Source organism: Terrapene carolina, unplaced genomic scaffold (assembly GCF_002925995.2).
Source record: "Terrapene carolina triunguis isolate 2854851 unplaced genomic scaffold, T_m_triunguis-2.0 Scaffold85, whole genome shotgun sequence".
In the NCBI taxonomy this organism is placed as follows: Eukaryota; Metazoa; Chordata; order Testudines; family Emydidae; genus Terrapene; species Terrapene triunguis.
The window spans coordinates 56564612-56582426 of record NW_020664436.1 but is presented as its reverse complement, the minus strand read 5'-3'; the positions used below and the strand labels follow the sequence as shown (position 1 = coordinate 56582426).

Here is a 17815-nt window from a genome sequence, read left to right as displayed (position 1 = left end):
ATTACAATACAGCTGAAACTATAGGAGTTAATTCCCTACAGTAGGTTATATTAAATGGCACGTATAAAGCATTTTAAGGCAGCGGAACGTTTTAGGAATAGCTCAGGTGATGAAAAAGGCTAATATAGTACTAATCATATAGTATTTTAATTCAGAAAAAATATGCCCAGCTATATTGACCCTAGCATCATAAGGGTTGAAAAACCAAACAAGTATGCCATCAAGCATGTCTGAGGAATCCACTGAGCTAGTCTGCTTCTGATACATATTGTGCAAGCCCTTGACGCTGCAATTATAGTCAAAAAAGTGTATTCACTACACCTGTGAAACTATATAAAAGATGTACAAAATATAAATGTCATCAGGACTTTATATTTTCAAAAAATTTAAATAAACACAAAGTATATATAGGCATATATGTTGTAATTTCAGTGTCAACACTAGCACAGAGTTTGTCTCTTCTAAATACATACCTGTATACTTCCTATTCCAACACATGCACCTACAAACACATGATCATGCATACAGCTTTACTTTCTGCTGTTTGCAGAAAAGTCAGAATATACAGAACTATACATTGTATCAACTCAAAAGATTGGCAAACCAAGGAGGATGTCATTCAAAAGTAATTCTTTGTGAGCCATTTAAGAAAGAAAGAGAGAGAAAAAGAAAACAAGGGGTATAATTATTTCATCAATAAAAACACTGAAGACTGCGATGATGATCTAAGATTGAAAATGCTTTGCCCAGTAAGTCAAGTGACAGGATTACTCTTGGATGATATACAACAGTGTAGAACTGGTTGCTATCACAATCACAGAACACACAGGTATAAAGAGGCGCAGAGCTTTCACATTTCACAACATCATCAAATTCATCCTTGAGTTCAGACTACTGCCGTCTCTGACTGAGGTGAGAGAGAATAACTGTGTGTGGTCATTCTCACAGCAGGTGGTGCTGAAGGTGATCTGGATGCCCACCTGGAAGGTAAGCGTCTATTTGCTGGTCGCGCTGGCCGGGAGAAGCCTTTCCCAGTTGAACATTTAGCTGGCACAGATATCTAGAACACAAATGAAACTACTTGCCTTAACAAGTTATAACACAGTCGTTCATGGAATGTAAAAGGAATGAAGTGGCATACCTCAGAACAGGTGGTCTTGGGCTATTAAAAGGACCTGAGGATGTATTTACATAGCAATGTATAGAATGCAAAAGAACAGACACTTCTATATATAGGAATTCTTACATTAGTTGCAGCATGAGATATGTTGACATGGATGCTAGATACAAGGGAAGATATAAGATTTTAACCCATATGCAAAGCATAAATTAATTGATCCTGCAGGCACTTTTTCATTTTTGGAACTTATGTGGATGAACTTTTATGCTGGTTCATAAACATAACTCAATAGACAACAATACATTGAAACAGGATTCCATGTACCTTTCAGGTGTCGTTTGATGGATCCTGTTGTAACAGCCAAGGCTCATTATATAGGACTGTGTTTCCATTACTGTTACGTGAAGATGTTTGCACTTCATAAATTGTTAATAATGATTATTTATGAATATAGTGTCATAGCTGCAGAGCTTCACAAACACATGAAAGCCAACAGTCCAGATTCTGTTCTTTGTTTCAGTGGTGTAAATACAGAGTAGTTATCATAGATGTGATTCTTCAGTGCATTGTGCCATGTGTGGTTCTTTATACCTTTGCAAAGTGAGTGCAGGTGGGTTTAAAATGCTGCCAGACTGATTAGTTAGTATTTTACACCCACTTTACATAGGCATAAATGACTACACTAGGAGCAAGACAGCGGACAGTCAGGCCCATTGGCTTTAGTAGAGTTACTCTGGATTTATGCCAGTAAAAATAAAATCAAACTCTGGCTCATTGTTCTTGCTCCAAATATTCACTGAGGAAATTTCCTATCAGATTTACACAGAGCAAAAAAATCAGAAGCTTCTCCTTTTTTTTTTTTTTTTTTTGGCTATGGTAGAACAAAGCTGTTTCTACTGAAAACTAGCTGCACACCACAGTCGCGGGAACTAGGGGTTCAGGGGGTTTTGCAGCATCCCCAAGTTTTACATGGGGTTCCAGCTGCCTTCCCCACTCCGGGATCCCGGCTTCCAGCCCTGTGCCCGGGGCTCTGCCTCCACCATCCCCGGGGTCCTGGCTGCCAGCCCCATGCGTGGGGCTCTGCTCCTGGTCTTACTCCCACCCCCAGCTGTGGCCCCAGCCTCAGCCCCTTTACCCAGGTCCCCCACTCCCGGAGACACAACCCTGCTCCCAGCCCCAGCTCTGGACAGAGGTAAGGGGTTGGCTTTCAGCACCCCACTATTAGAAAAGTGTTCCAACTGCTGCACACTGGTGAAGCTGACCCAAAAAACCCCAAACCAACAAAAACACCCTTATGTTAGGCTCAGACCTTGGTCAGAAGAAAATCTATAGGATCAAATTCTCAGCTGTTAAAATCAATGTGGCTCCACTGAAGTCAATGGAATTGTGCCAATTTAAATTATACCAGTTGACGATCTGACATACTTTTTTTCCCTATGGGGTTTCACAGCTCCAAGTGAGTCTACCCCATTTCTGTCAGGAGCTAATGAGGGTATCATAGAAGTTACTAGGGACAGCAAGGGTCATCTAGTCTAACCCCCTGCCAAGATGCAGGATTTGTTGTGTCTAAACCATCCAAGACAGATGGCTCTATCCAGCCTCCTTTTGAAAACCGCCAGTGAAGGAGCTTCCACAACCTCCAGTCAGTTCCATTGTCCTACTGTTCTTACAGTTAGGAAGCTTTTCCTGAGCTTTAATCTAAATCTGCTGTGCTGTAGTTTGAACCCATTGCCTCTTGTCCTGCCCTCCGGGGCAAAAGGGAGCAACTTTTCTCCATCTTTTTGATGGCAGCTTTTCAAAAGTAGCTGAAGACCGCTATCATATCCCCCCTTAATCTCCTCTTTTCCAAACTCAGCATACCCAGTTCCTTCAGTCTTTGCTCATATGGTTGGCATTCCATCCCGTCTATCATCTTTGTCGCTCACCTCTGGATCCTTTCCAGTTTCTCTACATCCTTTCCTTTGCCTGCTTCCAGCCAGCAGTCTGCTGGAAGAATGGGTGAGAATGCTCCATTACTGGAAACTTATAGAAACCCCAGCATGGCACCTTCAGGGGACAAGCAACAGCCATCATTCTGGAGACTGCTCTCTCAGCCCCTGTAGGTTTTGCCATGGGAGGCTGTGTTAAAGTCCTTTTAATAGGTTTTTGAAAAGAGTCATTGGAGGGATGGGGGGGGGGGGGGGGAATGGGCCAGATTCTGATGTTAGTTATAGCAGTGCAAATCTCAAGTAACTACACTGAGGTTAAACTCTAGATTTACACCAGTGTAACTGAGATCAGAATCTGGTCCCACAGGACTCCTATATTTCACTGATGTAGCTCCATTACCTTCCATGGAATCACTCCTGATTCACACAGGTGTAAATGAGATAAGGATCACACCCAAAGTGTCTAATATTACACAAACAGATATTTTGGACAGTCCCATTTAAGTGGCTTGTTTCTGAAGCTGGGTATAAATCTCACCTCTGGTAACTTCTGTCTCTCTTTGCCTTGTTTGACTTGCTTCCCAACACACCTGGCTGAATTCCTCTGAAACTCTTGCTTTCCTTGCTCTATCTGGAGCATTTCTAAATACTGACTCGATGTCTCACAACTCCCATCTGTGAACTCAGAATCTGACTGTGTCCACTTATCTTTGCAGCATTTAGAATTATACAAAGAAGTCACTGTTGATTTTTCATAGTTTTTCAAAAGTTTTTCAACAACTCCATAGTTTGACCTTGAGTCAGCTGAACGCGGGCGACCAGATAAATTAATTGGTCTCCAATCATGCTCATGAAGCATATGCCGGTAGCCACTGGTGCTTAGAAGTCCATTTATTTGCTTTTGTTGCCCTGTTGTTCTGGCAGTTTTGGTTGGATTGCAGGGATCCTGTTTCTTTGCTGCAGAGAGTCTGGGATTTGAAACATAAGATGCATTTACAGTTTCTGTTCTGTTAACCATACAGTCACACCCTGGACCACAGTGTTTATGATCTCCAGTTGGTGTTTGAAGCTTCTGATTTTCTTGCAAAGATTTGTTGCATTTATCTGTATGAAATACAGTCCTGTTAAATTCATCAATCTTTGCTGCCAACATTTCATTTCTTTGGGTCTTCTTTGGCAGCATTGCAGGGTCACAGGAGTCATTACCATAATGTAGAACATTAGAAGATTTAGGGCAATGTCTCCTGTGCACATTCTCTGTTTGCACCATATTTCCATCTGAACAGCTTTTCTGGGCAGACAATGGGGAAGCTCCATTCTGAGTACCTTTTCCAAGCTTGCCCACATCACATGACCATGTGTTGTGACAAAAACCTGCCGCTACACTGCACTCAGAGACTCTCTCTTTTTTGGCTATAGGTACTGAAGCAGTTACCACTGCACCACCTTTCACAGACTTCCCTTCATTTGCATGTACCACTGGAGCTTCATTCTGTTTTGCAAGAGAAGGATTAATACATTTCCTTCCATTCCTACCCTCCTGAACCTTACAGTTGCTTCTGCTGCCTGAATCTTTTACGGGTACTTCAGAGACGTGTACAGCTGCAGAAAGTGAGCTTGTCAGATGTCGAGAAGTGCTCCGTGGAGGAATTGGGGGGGCTTCTTTTTTTGGCCAGGGCATGAAGTCTCTTCCTCTATCACCAGTAAGAGAGCTACAAGGCAAATCTTTCAAACCCCTGTTGGCACTCATCAAGTTCTTCCTGTTATTTTGTCCTTCTGTTTCAAAGGTGAGGGAAGAAGTTTGTGGTTCATTGCTGGACATGCGGTTCATCTCAGGCATAATAACTGTGTTTTGGGTTTCTTCAAATTCTTCCAGAAAAGGAAGTGACTTCATTCTGTACATAAAAGAAGAGGTGTTTTTAGTGACAAGTGATGAGGATATTCGTCCTAAGAAGTCATCCTGGGAAAAGGAAGGGAAGACTTAACCCGTATACATGTGACAGAGCACAAGAGCACTGCCTGACCTTTAAGTGGAACAAAGGGTTAACCCCAGCACAGCTTCCCACTCCCAGTACACAGGCACCCAGAAGAAGGTCTTTAAGATTGGCTGTTTGAAAAGATTTTGTGGGCAATTCCACTGCTATGTACACAGGGAAGAAGTCCCACCCTATGATGGAAGAGTTTGAAGGAACCTCAGCAAAGGGAATCTTGCAGTGTATTCCTCCCCTTCATCCCCCCACCTAGGTCCCCTCTAACAGGTTTTACTGTAGGAAGGAGGACGGGCCCTCTAATTTGTACTGAGTTCAGTGGGAGTTGGCATGAGTATTTGAGTGAGGAGAGCCTCTGCATGTAGTCATTGGCTTGTTCAAATGTCTTAATAGTCAAGGTGAGAGCACAAATGTGTCATTTATGGTTCATGCAATAATCACATTTTCCAGCACACATTCACAAAGTGTACACCATTTCCTTCACAGTTATTGATGCTAAAGTAATCATACACTGTGGAAAAGACTGTGGGCTGCCCATGCATGGATGTGCTGGGGGAAGACTCCAAGGAGCCCCTCAGTACTTCCTGAACCTCTCAGCAAGAGCCTGGCACAATGTGCGTATATACCTATAAGGCGACAGGTGTTAGCTGTCTAGAAAATGACAGGGTGAGGTCAGGTCTGTACTCATCAGAGTTTGCTGAGCACGGTGAGGGAAACACAATGCATCCTCTCCAAGAGTGGTGTAGCTGCCACACAAGTGTGGGCTTCCCAGGAGCCCCAAGGAGGAATTCTGGCAGAATCAGCCTAAACCTTTTGGGTACTCGGCTGCCATGTGGCCCCACCGAACCCCTGCCAGACAGCCTGTCACACCAAGGGCACAATCTAGCCCTCTGTGCATTTTATGTACATCCTTGTGTAAGGAGCGGTCCCTAGCAGTATTTCCCCATGAGGAACCCAAGGGCACTATGTTTGCAGTGGTGGAGGGGAAAAATGATTTGCTACTGTTCTTTTCAGTATGTAGCTTACTTCTCCCTGACGTGGCCAGCCACCTCCTCTTTTGTGTGTGTGTGTGTGTGCGTGCATGCAAAGTGGGGAGGAGGGGGAGGGAAGTCACTCCCTATAGGGAGTATCTGGTGCAAATCCCCTGCAGTCCCTCCAGTATCCAGTGCTGAGATCTAGGTAACCCTAACATGACACAGAGTGGGGACAGAAATCTTTCGTCCTGTTTACTCCACTACTGTGTTAGGGCTAGGCACAATCTAGCCCTATGTAAATACAGATATCAGTTTATATATTTTGGAAGCACACTGAATTTTCTGCAACTAAAATATGAGTTTGAAACATATTTTGGTTTTCACTGGGATTCCTTACACTGAGCACTGAGAAACTGAGCACTGAGCCTTATCCAGCTCCTGACCAATTCAATTACAAATTTCCCTTTAACTTGAATGGGCTCAGGAATAGGCCCATTGTTGCCTTTCTTCCCCTAACATAAATAGGCCAAATGTGTTTTTACCTTCTGTGGTTGGGCTTCTTTCGAATTTCCTCTTGATAGCTGCATAACTCTTCACTAACTTTCGCCAGTTCTTTAAGAGCCTTTAGAAATATAAATAATGTTACCTTAGCATGAACAATAATCTCCAGAATTGTTTTACACCCAATGATGATTTACACAGGAGAGTCCTGTGCAGAAGGGAGTAGCACAGAAAGGTCTCCACGTTATGGACCAAGGTAAATAGCATGCCACTAGTATATTTAACAAAAGTTTATATACTCAACAGTAACAAACTGAGAGGAAAGGGGAAACATTCTCTGGCTGGGAAGTTGTTGCATTCTGAGACCAGTAGTGTAGTGAGGGGGGTGCAGGGGAAGCAGCTGCTTCCCCTGAGCACATTTTCTAAAAGCGGCGCCTTTCCGCGCAGCCAGCACTGGGCTCCGGACTTGGAGTCCGGAGCTGGGTTTTGCATGCGGCCGCTGGCTGGCTCTGGGCTCCGCACTGCCCCCCTGCATCCTCAGTCCGGCTCGCTCGCTCCGGGGCTGCAGGCGGCGTCGGCTGGTTGCCTGGCTCCCTGGGGAGGAGGAGGAGGCAGCTCCCCCCTGCCTGCAGCTGCCCAGCTTGCTAAGTCGAGCCTCGTTTGGAGCACGCTGCCCAGGCAGGGGTGGGCTCTGCCGGGAGGGGAAGGGGCGGCAGCGCGGTGGGGTCTGGGGGGGGGCTGAGGAGCAGCAGCCCCGTTGGCCCCCGGCCCCAGCAGCTCCATGCAGAGTGAGGCAGCCACACGGCGGGGAAGGCAAACACCTCCTGAACCGTCCTGGGTGAGCTCTTGCTCCTGGGCTGGTGATGCAGGAAGCCGAGACCTTCCCTCAGAGTCAGTATTGAATCAGCGTGATGATCCTCAGTGTCCCCTGAGCATGATGCTCAGGGGACACTGTGCCACCATCTCTCAGAGGAAGCTTAAAACCAACGTCCTGACCATGTGTGATCACTAAAGAGTCCACTTCCTCATTGCTTAACTCTCCTGTCCTGGCCAGTGTGGGCGATTGCATCCTGCTGACCCATCTTGCCCTTGCAGTTGTGACAGGAGGAGACATTTTTTCACTTTGTCGCCTCTGTCACACCGTTGTGGTGCAAATTGGCTGCCAAGTTCCACCCCAGAAGCAGCTGAATTTCAGGCTGGGATGAATGATCTCTCTGTCTGTATGGATGTATTCTATAAAGCACAACGCATGAAGTGCATCAATGGCAAGTACTGGTATCCTGCTGGCATGATAGCCAGGGCACCATGATACTGTGTTGCATTGTTTGCATCTTTAGTTGTGATGATGCCTCACTGCAGGACACTATTGTGTGTCCTGGGGCACAGTCATTATGTGACAGCATCACAATGCACTACATTAACATGCAGCTCTTTAATGGCTCATGCTCATGGGACACAGGACATTTACAACAGTAGAATCATAGGACAGGAAGGGACCTCAGGAGGCCTTCTAGTCCAGTCCCCTGCACTCGTGGCAGGACAAAGTATTATCTAGACCATCCCTGACAGGTGTTTGTCTAACCTTTATTAAAAATCTCCAGTGACGATGATTCCACAACCTCCCTGGGCAATTTATTCCAGTGCTTAACCACCCTGACAGTTAGGAACTTTTTCCTAATATTCAACCTAAACCTCACTTGCTGCAATGTAAGCCCATTTCTTCTTGTCCTATCCTCAGAGGTTAAGAAGAACAATTTTTCTCTCTTCTCCTTGTAACAACCTTTTATGTACTTGAAAACTGTCCTCATGTCCCCTCTCAGTCTTCTCTTTTCCAGTCTAAACAAACCCAATGTTTTCAATCTTCCCTCATAGCTCATGTTTTCTAGATCTTGAATCATTTTTGTTGCTCTTCTCTGGACTTTCTCCAATTTGTCCACATCCTTCCTGAAATGTGGTGCCCAAAACTGGACACAATACTCCAGCTGAGGCCTAATCAGCCTATTACTGTCCTGAGACCTCCAGGTGAAGCGGCAATCCAACTGTAAGGAAGCAGGAAACATGCGTTCAATTCCCAGCTCTGCCAGTGACTCCCTGGGTGACTTTGAACAAGTCACTTAGTCTGACTGTGCCGCTGTTCTCCATCTGTAGGTACGTCTACATTGGAGCTGAAGGCATCATGCCCAGCTGGAGGAGACATACTGGTGCTAGCTTGGATCAAACTAGAGTGCTAAAAATAGAAGTGTAACGGCATGAGCACCAGGATGGGCTAGTCACCTGAGTGCTTATCAAGGGTCTCAGGTGGGATCACACTCAGGATGGCTAGCTCAGGTGGGATCACACTCAGGATGGCTAGCTCCTTGCACCACTGTGGCTCCATTTCTATTTTTAGCACACTAGCTTGATCAGCACTACCACGGGTATGTCTACACAAGCCAGAAATTACACCTCCCTTTTCCAGTGTAAACATACCCCAAATCATGGGGATACTTCCTTTCGTCCACCCTCTGTAAACTTTTGGTACTCTATATGTACAGCTTCAAGCACAGCCTGACTTCATGTGAGGCTTCTAGGCCCTACTGGACTTGTTATTAATAATAATTAATATGCCACCAAGAAATAAGGGAACCATTGGCTGGAAACCAAGCGTGCAGCACTACAATAGGCACCTGTCACTTGGAAGTTAACACGGCTTCCAAGCTTTCAGTTTTCTCACATCAGGACATCCAAGGAGACCTCGACAGAACAGTACAAAAGCCACAATCTGGTGGGCAGAGCTCCTGGTGGCTCTGAAGCACAGCTGGTGCCAGCGGAGGAGGTGGAGAAGGAAGGAAAAGGGGGGGAGCGGGGATGTTTTTTCCTCGTGGTCTCTTTTCAGCGGCATCTTTTCTCCGCGAGCAGCGGCAGCCCGGGGAATGACTCTGCCACAGCCGAGCCGCTGCTCTGCTCCGGGGGCGAGGGGTGACAATTACAAACTACTGTATTCTGTGATTTACTTTCTAGAATCTAAAGTATATCTAAGTATAATCTAAAGTCCTCCGGTGAAATGCCGGCTGTGCAAACCCTTCCATGGCTGGATCATTCTTGTGTTTTTATTTTAAGTACAAATAAATATGCATAACAAATTTAAAAGTATGTAATTAGTAATTTGATATGTCGGGTGGTGCCTTTTTTTATGTGTTCGCTCCCCCTGATGTTAGAACCTGGCTACACCACTGCCTGAGACTCAGAGGACATATACTTTGGGTAGAGAGAGAAGGATTTCATCATGTTCCCCACATTTGCTGAAACACAGTTACTGTCGTACTTACTGCATTGAGATCACCAGCATAGCTACTGGTATCTTTCTTAGGAGTTTTCAAGCTGAGGAGGTCTTCATATTTCTCCTGGTTGTCAAAGGCCAGACTGTTCCTTAATAAAACATTGTTTTTCCTCTGAGTTCTAGTTTCTTTACATTCTTGTTCTGATTTACTGAGCAAACTCTTTTCTTCCTTCCAGCCATTTGCCAAGTTGTGTCGACAGTTCAGTTCTGCTGTGTCACTCCGTTCTGAAGTAGGGGAATATACAGATAGCTGCAGCATCTTGCTTTGAATGGCCTTATTATCCCGGACATTCATATTGCTCTCCCGCCTTAGTTTTACCTCCTGGTAAAGCTGAAAAGGCAATAAAACACCCTATTTAATCAAAGTAGAGTTATGAGCTTGTAGGATAAAGGACCATATTTATTGTCTGTTTTTAACTGTGTTACAAAGCTCCTGAGCATTTCATTCAGTAAAATCACTTATGGGCTGAAAGATTTTATATGTATTTTTAGCTAAGAGATGCTGAGTCCTAAGTGGAATGGCCAATGGGCCATTCTATTGTCACAAGGTGTGGAGAAGATTTGTTACAATTCCCCAAATCTTCGCTATATTTTAATCTATGGCTTAGAGCTATGGAATGGGGTTCCAGAAGATCTCACAAGTTAAGCACGTCTGAGCTGGGTCAGTAATTAGGTGGTAAACTGCCAGGAAACATCAATGTGCTCCAGCAAATTCTGCTGGTCTTAAACAAGTGAAACTCTCTCTATGAATCAATACTGAATCAAAATTCCAGGATGGTGTTGGATGGTAATGTGCTGGTGTCTTTTTGATGAGGTCCTGAGATCCTCTGCCTCCACTAGTAAAAGCAAAGGCATTGTTAACTCAGGTGTTCTGGCATATTCTAATTTGGGGAATTATAATACAAAGACTTCCATTTACAGTCCCTTGAATGCAAAGATCCCAAAGCTCCTTACCAACATTAATTAATTCTCACAACACCCATGTGAGGTAGACAAGGGATACAGCCGTTTCTGAGCTGAAACACACCTGCTCTTTAACAGTGCACAGCACAGTCTGTAACACAATTTAAGACAGGCAGAAAAGAAAAATACTGCATCTGCTTGAAACTGCATAGCAAATACGGGTAGGTAGAATGCAATTACTAGAGTTGGGAATTTGGCTAGGACACTGAGGTTTACACATTCCTATTTTCAGTTGAAAAGCGAAGTGGACTTGTTAATGACCACAAGCGGTCATTACATCTCACTCAAAAGCTATCAGGCCTGATTCTCCCACTATGGCTGCTTTACGTTGCTCTGGCAGTGTGTGTAAATTACAATTACATTCACTTTAAAGTCCCTTTACGCTGCAAGAGCTGTGTCAAAGGGCCTTAGTGTAACTGAGAATTAGGCCCATCATCTCCAACACCATAGAGCCAACTAACAAAATAGCAGATGATTATTAATTGTAATAATAATTTATTATTTATATTACAATAGCATATAAAGGTCCCAATCAGGTTGGGGCTCCATTGATCTAGATGATGTAAATGATAGAAAGGAAATCTGATTCCTTTCCCAAACAGCATATATATACATCTAGGGCTCATGTTACTAACCACTGAAATGTAGTCACTTCTGTGGCAAAACAAGGAAACTAGTTAACAAATCACAGCAACATCACCACATTTAAGGCAGGAAGTGGAGAAGAATATCATATTCAAATCAAATAGAAATTACATCTGAAACATAGGAGGCAGACATCACAGAGTTACATTGTAGCCTGAGAACAGCATATGTCTGTGAGTCATTTGGCTCCATTTTCCTTTTCCATTTTATTATTTTCCTTTCATGTGAACAATCTCTTCCTTACATTCCTAGTGGTTGCAGAAAGCAAGTGAGAATATTTTCATATTAGAATAAATTTGTGCATTAGCAAGTGGCAGAGGGTTTTGTTCAGATGACAACTTTGGTGTAAAAGAATAATAAATAAATTACTTACGCTATCCCTGAAAGGAAGTGAATTAGAATTGATAGAAAGTAAATGATCGCTAACAGGTGTAAATATTCTTTGTGTCTAGCCTTTGTTTACTTTAATCCTTTCTTCTAATAAATGTTGTCAGTAAATATAGCAGGTCCTTGCAGGAATAAATTTCTCATTTCCTGAGCAACTCATTCTTTGATTCATGGAATTCCCTTTGATGTCAACGAATAAAGTAGTGCCTAATTTATCCCAGCCAGAGAGGTATATTTTAGAATATGCCTGTATTAGAATTTTGTTGATAAACATGCATTCACGTAAGCCAGTGGTTCTCAATAAGAGGTACGCATACCCATGGGGGCACGCAGAGGTCTTCCAGGGGGTACATCCATTCATCTAGATATTTGCCTACTTTTACAACAGACTACATAAAAAGCACTAGCAAAGTCAGTACGAACTATTTCATACAATGACTTGTTTATACTACTCTATACACTGAAATGTAAGTACAATATTTATATTCTAATTGATTTATTTTATAATTATATGACAAAATGAGAACGTAAGCAATTTTTCAGTAATAGTGTGCTGTGACACTTTTTTCTATTTTTTGTCTGATTTTGTAAGCAAGTTGTTTTTAAGTGACGTGCAACTTGGGATACACAAGACAAATCAGACTCCTGCAAGAGATACAGTAGTCTGGAAAGGTTGAGAGCCAATGACCTAAGCCCCATACAGATATGTCTGCTACTTTTTAAAATGCATGTACGATGCACACTGTGCCCAGAATCTCTGGCTATGGTATATACTGCCAGCAATACTGCAGAAAATTTGACCTAAGACCAATGCTTCAAAGTGACATCTCAAGTTCTTACTCTCTATCCATGGTTATAAAATTAACAATATCTCAAATACTCCCACAGCTCAGACCTTGAATCCTGCCATCAACCATTAAACAGTGGCAGGCACGGAACTGGAAAATGGTTCAGAGAGAAAAACCATGAGGTGGCCTTGGGCCACCAGATAAGACTTTAGAAAAATGTTCATTTTTACAGTGTTGTTTACACTCAAAAATCCAAAGTACCTCTTCTATTTTCTTCTGCATGACCTTCCACTGATTTTCCCACTCCTTCCTTTCACTGTCAAATCTCTCCAGCAGTTCCATCTTCTCTTTGGTCCAGTTTCTCTCAGTATTCTCCAGTTGTTTATGCAGGTCCATTGCTGCACTATGAGTATCAACTAAAAGGCGTTTCTGCTCCTCTTCTTTCCTGAATGTTTCCTGGAAGCTGGGATTGATTTTATCAGAATAAGTCTTTCTTGTCTTTGATTCTAGCTTCAAGCGAAGAGAAAAACAAATATAATGAAATTCCATTAATTTCAATTGTATCAAAGCTTGCTATCTATATCAGGATTATAATGATAAACATATACACTACAATAGAAGTATGGACAAACTGGAATACACAACAGAAAAAGGAGTTCCAACCCCTTCTCTCCCCCCCTCCCAAAAAGTGATATCTCATAACAAATTTAGTCTGTCATTCTACATGCTGTACCGAAATAGCATACACATAGGGAATAGTCCTACAAATGGGTAATATTCAGACTTGCTCTCCTTTAGATGAAGCAGAAGTGCTATAACAGCACTTGATCCTGCAAGATACTGAGAGCCTCTTGCAAGATGCTGAGCACCCTCAATTCCCATAGCAGTGAATGGCAATTCAAGGCCTTGGAACCTTCCAAGATCTGTCCTTTAGGCAGAATGGCCAAGAATGCTGTCTGTGTGCTATATCTGAACTGTTCACAAGACAACTAGAAATCTAAAGATAGGAAGTTTGCTCAGCACAATTGAGACTTTACACTGGCACATTTAAAAACATTAGTGTTATATGTATACTTTTAATTACACAAAAGAAAACATGCAGTTATGGGAGGAAACCATAAAACTTTTATGCACTACATATACATCAGACACAATACAAAAGCTTAATGTATTTTGGTTTTACAAATCTAAATAAATATATTAGTCCCATGGCATGGGTCTGGAAGACAGTAGAACAGGGTTCTATCCCCAACTCTGACTGATTGTGAGACCTTGCATAAATCATTTAACCTCTCTGCACCTCAATTTCCTATTCTGTAAAAATACAAAACATGAGCCCCACCACCCTCTGTAAAAATCTCTGAGTTCTATGGATGGACAAGTGCTAAGTAGCATTGTTATATTATGATACACTTGTAGAGGGAAACCTTTTACTGAATGGTGATAGATTTTATAGACCCAATTCTCACTCATTCAATTTTTACACCAGTGGCTCATTAAAAATCAGCAGATTTGCTGCTGATTTACACCAGCATGAGGTCAGAATAACACCCATTAATTCATTCTTGGAAGCGACAGTTTGGTAGCCTGACATGGTATGATGTACTGTATGCACAGTTGTGTGTGTTCCTTAAATCTGGGTTTCAAATCCGACTGTTGTGTTAATCTGGTGAACGTAGATATTCATATCCATTCACAATAAGCTTGCAGATTGCATTGTTTCGTGATCAGAGGCTGTGTCAATGTTATTTGTCGGGTCACAAAAACTATTCCCTTTATCGAACATGTTTGTGATTACTAGTTTACATCTAATTTTGTAATTACCTTTGTGCCTCATGCAAAGCTCTCCTCACCCCTTTACTGGGCAAAGCAGACTGATTCAGCTGCAGCTGCTACATGATCACTGCTTACCACTGTCTGTTTTTTTTCCAGCCAGCTGACAAGTTGACATCTAATTCAGATTCAGCTTCTTTCATTAACAAGTGAGCTGTGAGCTCAGCTGAGGACCAACGGGTTACTTGCCTCAGTGTATTAGATGAAGTCCTGATACAGTGCATCTCAACTGACAGCACTTAGGGCCTGATTCAACTGCCACCACAGCCAATGGCAGTCATGCCTCTGACTCAGTGCAAATTGGATTGGGGCCTAAGAGGGCAGGAACTCCCTTCATTGAACCTCCCTGTCGCTCCCTTTCAAGATCACAGTAATACCATAGAGTTATTTACCTGTGCAATGCAGCACTTGAGCTCAGCTCTTTCAAGCTCCCACTCAGACCTGTCATTGGAACACTGAGACTGCCAAAAGCTTCTTCATAAGAACATAAGAACGGCCGTACTGGGTCAGACCAAAGGTCCATCTAGCCCAGTATCCTGTCTACCGACAGTGGCCAATACCAGGTGCCCCAGAGGGAGTGAACCTAACAGGTAATGATCAAGTGATCTCTCTCCTGCCAGGCATCTCCACCCTCTGACAAACAGAGTCTAGGGACACCATTCCTTACCCATCCTGGCTAATAGCCATTACTGGACTTAACTTCCATGAATTTATCCAGTTCTCTTTTAAACGCTGTTATAGTCCTAGCCTTCACAACCTCCTCAGGTAAGGAGTTCCACAAGTTTACTGTGCGCTGTGTGAAGAACTTCCTTTTATTTGTTTTAAACCTGCTGCCTATTAATTTCATTTGGTGACCCCGAGTTCTTGTATTATGGGAATAAGTAAATAACTTTTCCTTATCTACTTTCTCCACATCGCTCATGATTTTATATACCTCTATCGTATCCCCCCTTAGTCTCCTCTTTTCCAAGCTGAAAAGTCCTAGCCTCTTTAATCTCTCCTCATATGGGACCCATTCCAAACCCCTAATCATTTTAGTTGCCCTTCTCTGAACCTTTTCTAGTGCCAGTATATCTTTTTTGAGATGAGGAGACCACATCTGTACGCAGTATTCAAGATGTGGGCGTACCATCGATTTATATAAGGGCAATAATATATTATCCGTCTTATTCTCTATCCCCTTTTTAATGATTCCTAACATCCTGTTTGCTTTTTTGACCGCCTCTGCACACTGCGTGGACGTCTTCAGAGAACTATCCACGATGACTCCAAGATCTTTTTCCTGATTTGTTGTAGCTAAATTAGCCCCCATCATATTGTATGTATAGTTGGGGTTATTTTTTCCAAGGTGCATTACTTTACATTTATCCACATTAAATTTCATTTGCCATTTTGTTGCCCAATCACTTAGTTTTGTGAGATCTTTTTGAAGTTCTTCACAGTCTGCTTTGGTCTTAACTACAGGTCTGTCGCATCTTAGGCACATTTAACATGTGCGATTTCTGCTTTACGCGGTCGGCAAAAACCAAAAAAAAAAACCCCCAAAAAGAGAAAAATAACAATTTAAATACTGTTTCTGTAGTGTGGGTGATTCCGCCTGCCATTACACTCAATGTAATTTTGACTATATGCGATTTTCGCTTTAGGCGCTGACTGCGGAACGTAACCCCAGCGTAAGATGAGACAGACCTGTATCTTGAGCAGTTTAGTATCATCTGCAAACTTTGCCACCTCACTTTTTACCCCTTTCTCCAGATCATTTATGAATAAGTTGAATAGGATTGGTCCTAGGACTGACCCTTGGGGAACACCACTAGTTACCCCTCTCCATTCTGAGAATTTACCATTAATTCCTACCCTTTGTTCCCTGTCTTTTAACCAGTTCTTCTTTTCTCTTCCTTCTTTAGCTCTGCCTGAGCCATAGGTGCCAACTCCCTGGATGCTCCGGAGCTGGAGCACCCACAGGAAAAAAATAGTGGGAGCTCAGCACCCACCAGCCACAGTTGTTCGGTGGCGCTGCCGATCAGCTATTTGGTGCTCCCCGATCAGCTAATTGGGGCTCTGACAAACAGCTGATTTGTTTGTGGATCAGGGAGGGGGGTGGAGCAGGGGCAGGAAGAGGTGGAGCGAGGGCAGGGCCTCAAGGGGATTGAGTGGGGGCGGGAAGAGGTGGAGCGAGGGTGGGGCCTTGGGGGAGAGGGCGGGGTGGGGGCAGGGCCTCGGGGCGGAGTGGGGATGGCGCACTCCTGGGGAAAACTAAAAGTCAGCACCTATGGCTTGAACCACTTCCAAAACAGACTTCAGATCCAGCAAAACACTTCTGTTTTCATCTACCTAGAAACGTTCAGGGTAGCTTTACAAATAAAGATCTCGGACACTAACAGAGCTGCTCCAAGACAACTCAGCATTCTTAATATGAAATATGTCCACTGTTAGTTTGTTGTTTCAGATAGGCTCATGGCTTCATGTTGAAGCCGGCCAGTCTATGGAGCTGGCCCCCCTCCAGGGCTAAGGTTTTAGCTCAGTACCAGCGATTGTAGTAAATGTTGATGAAAAACAACTTCTTATATAAGAATTCCATGCACTGAAGATCTGTTGCATTTGAAACGTCTATTCATGGAATATCTACAGCCACATCAATATTTTTTTCATTTCACTACTACAAAGGTTGTATTTTTATGGAGGAAGGGAGGTAAAGCAGTAATTCACTCTTTTGTTATACTTACTCTTTTAACTTATTCAAGAAACTTAAGCGGAATTAACCAAACTGATCTATTTACTCATTTGACTTCTCTGGAATGATTCAAATGTATGTAGCAAAGAACAGTGTGAAGGCATAAACTAGAGACAGATTGAGATATGTTTTGCCTACTGTTTGCACAAGCCTTTGTCAGTGCAACATTAGGAATAACAACTGTGATTCAATCAGAAGCAAATGGTAAATCTTACTGGAACCAATCTGAAAGCCTACATTGCAGCTTAATATTTACTGAATGTGCTCTAGTCATGCACACATTTGCAAAGCAGTTTAGCATGTCAAAAGATTCTTGATGTACTTTTAGAGTGATTACTTATCAGGTATTCCTCCCATCTTCAAAATGTACATCTGCCTCATACAAGATTCCATTTATAAAAATAGAATGGAGACCATCAAAATGCAATCAAGTCCTGGAAAAAGTTAGTTGCAGCTATTTACTTGTAACTGTAACTTCCCTCAAAAGTGCTTCTCTCTTTCATCCATGATTTCTTTTCCTGTTCATATCACTTCTTACTCCCTTCAAATTTCCTCTTAAGATGCAAATAGTCATAGGGTATGTCTACACTGGAAACTTCAAAGCGCTGCCGCGGGAACGCTCCTGCAGCAGCACT

General features: G+C 43.0%; 1 protein-coding gene across 1 annotated transcript; it reads right to left on the bottom strand.

Annotated features, from left to right (window-relative positions):
• Window positions 1–352: 352 nt before the first annotated feature.
• On the bottom strand, window positions 353–13117 carry KIAA0408 (KIAA0408 ortholog). The gene is made up of 5 exons (XM_026649827.2): window positions 12875–13117; window positions 9820–10161; window positions 6553–6632; window positions 3587–4943; window positions 353–1060 (listed from the first exon to the last, which is right to left on the bottom strand). Exons 1-5 carry the CDS (start codon window positions 13007–13009, stop codon window positions 887–889), a joined length of 2088 nt encoding a protein of 695 aa, XP_026505612.1. The 5' UTR covers window positions 13010–13117; the 3' UTR covers window positions 353–886.
• Window positions 13118–17815: the final 4698 nt, after the last annotated feature.

Excerpts from the sequence above, each read along its gene's own strand:
- KIAA0408 (XM_026649827.2), bottom strand. The coding sequence starts at position 13,009 with ATGGACCTGCATAAACAACTGGAGAATACTGAGAGAAACTGGACCAAA. Across the intron at positions 4,944-6,552 it reads AAGAAGCCCAACCACAGAAG|AATGAAGTCACTTCCTTTTC; the intron begins GTAAAAACACAT and ends TTTTATGTACAG. Across the intron at positions 1,061-3,586 it reads AGAGACAGAAGTTACCAGAG|ATATCTGTGCCAGCTAAATG; the intron begins GTGAGATTTATA and ends TTTGTGTTCTAG.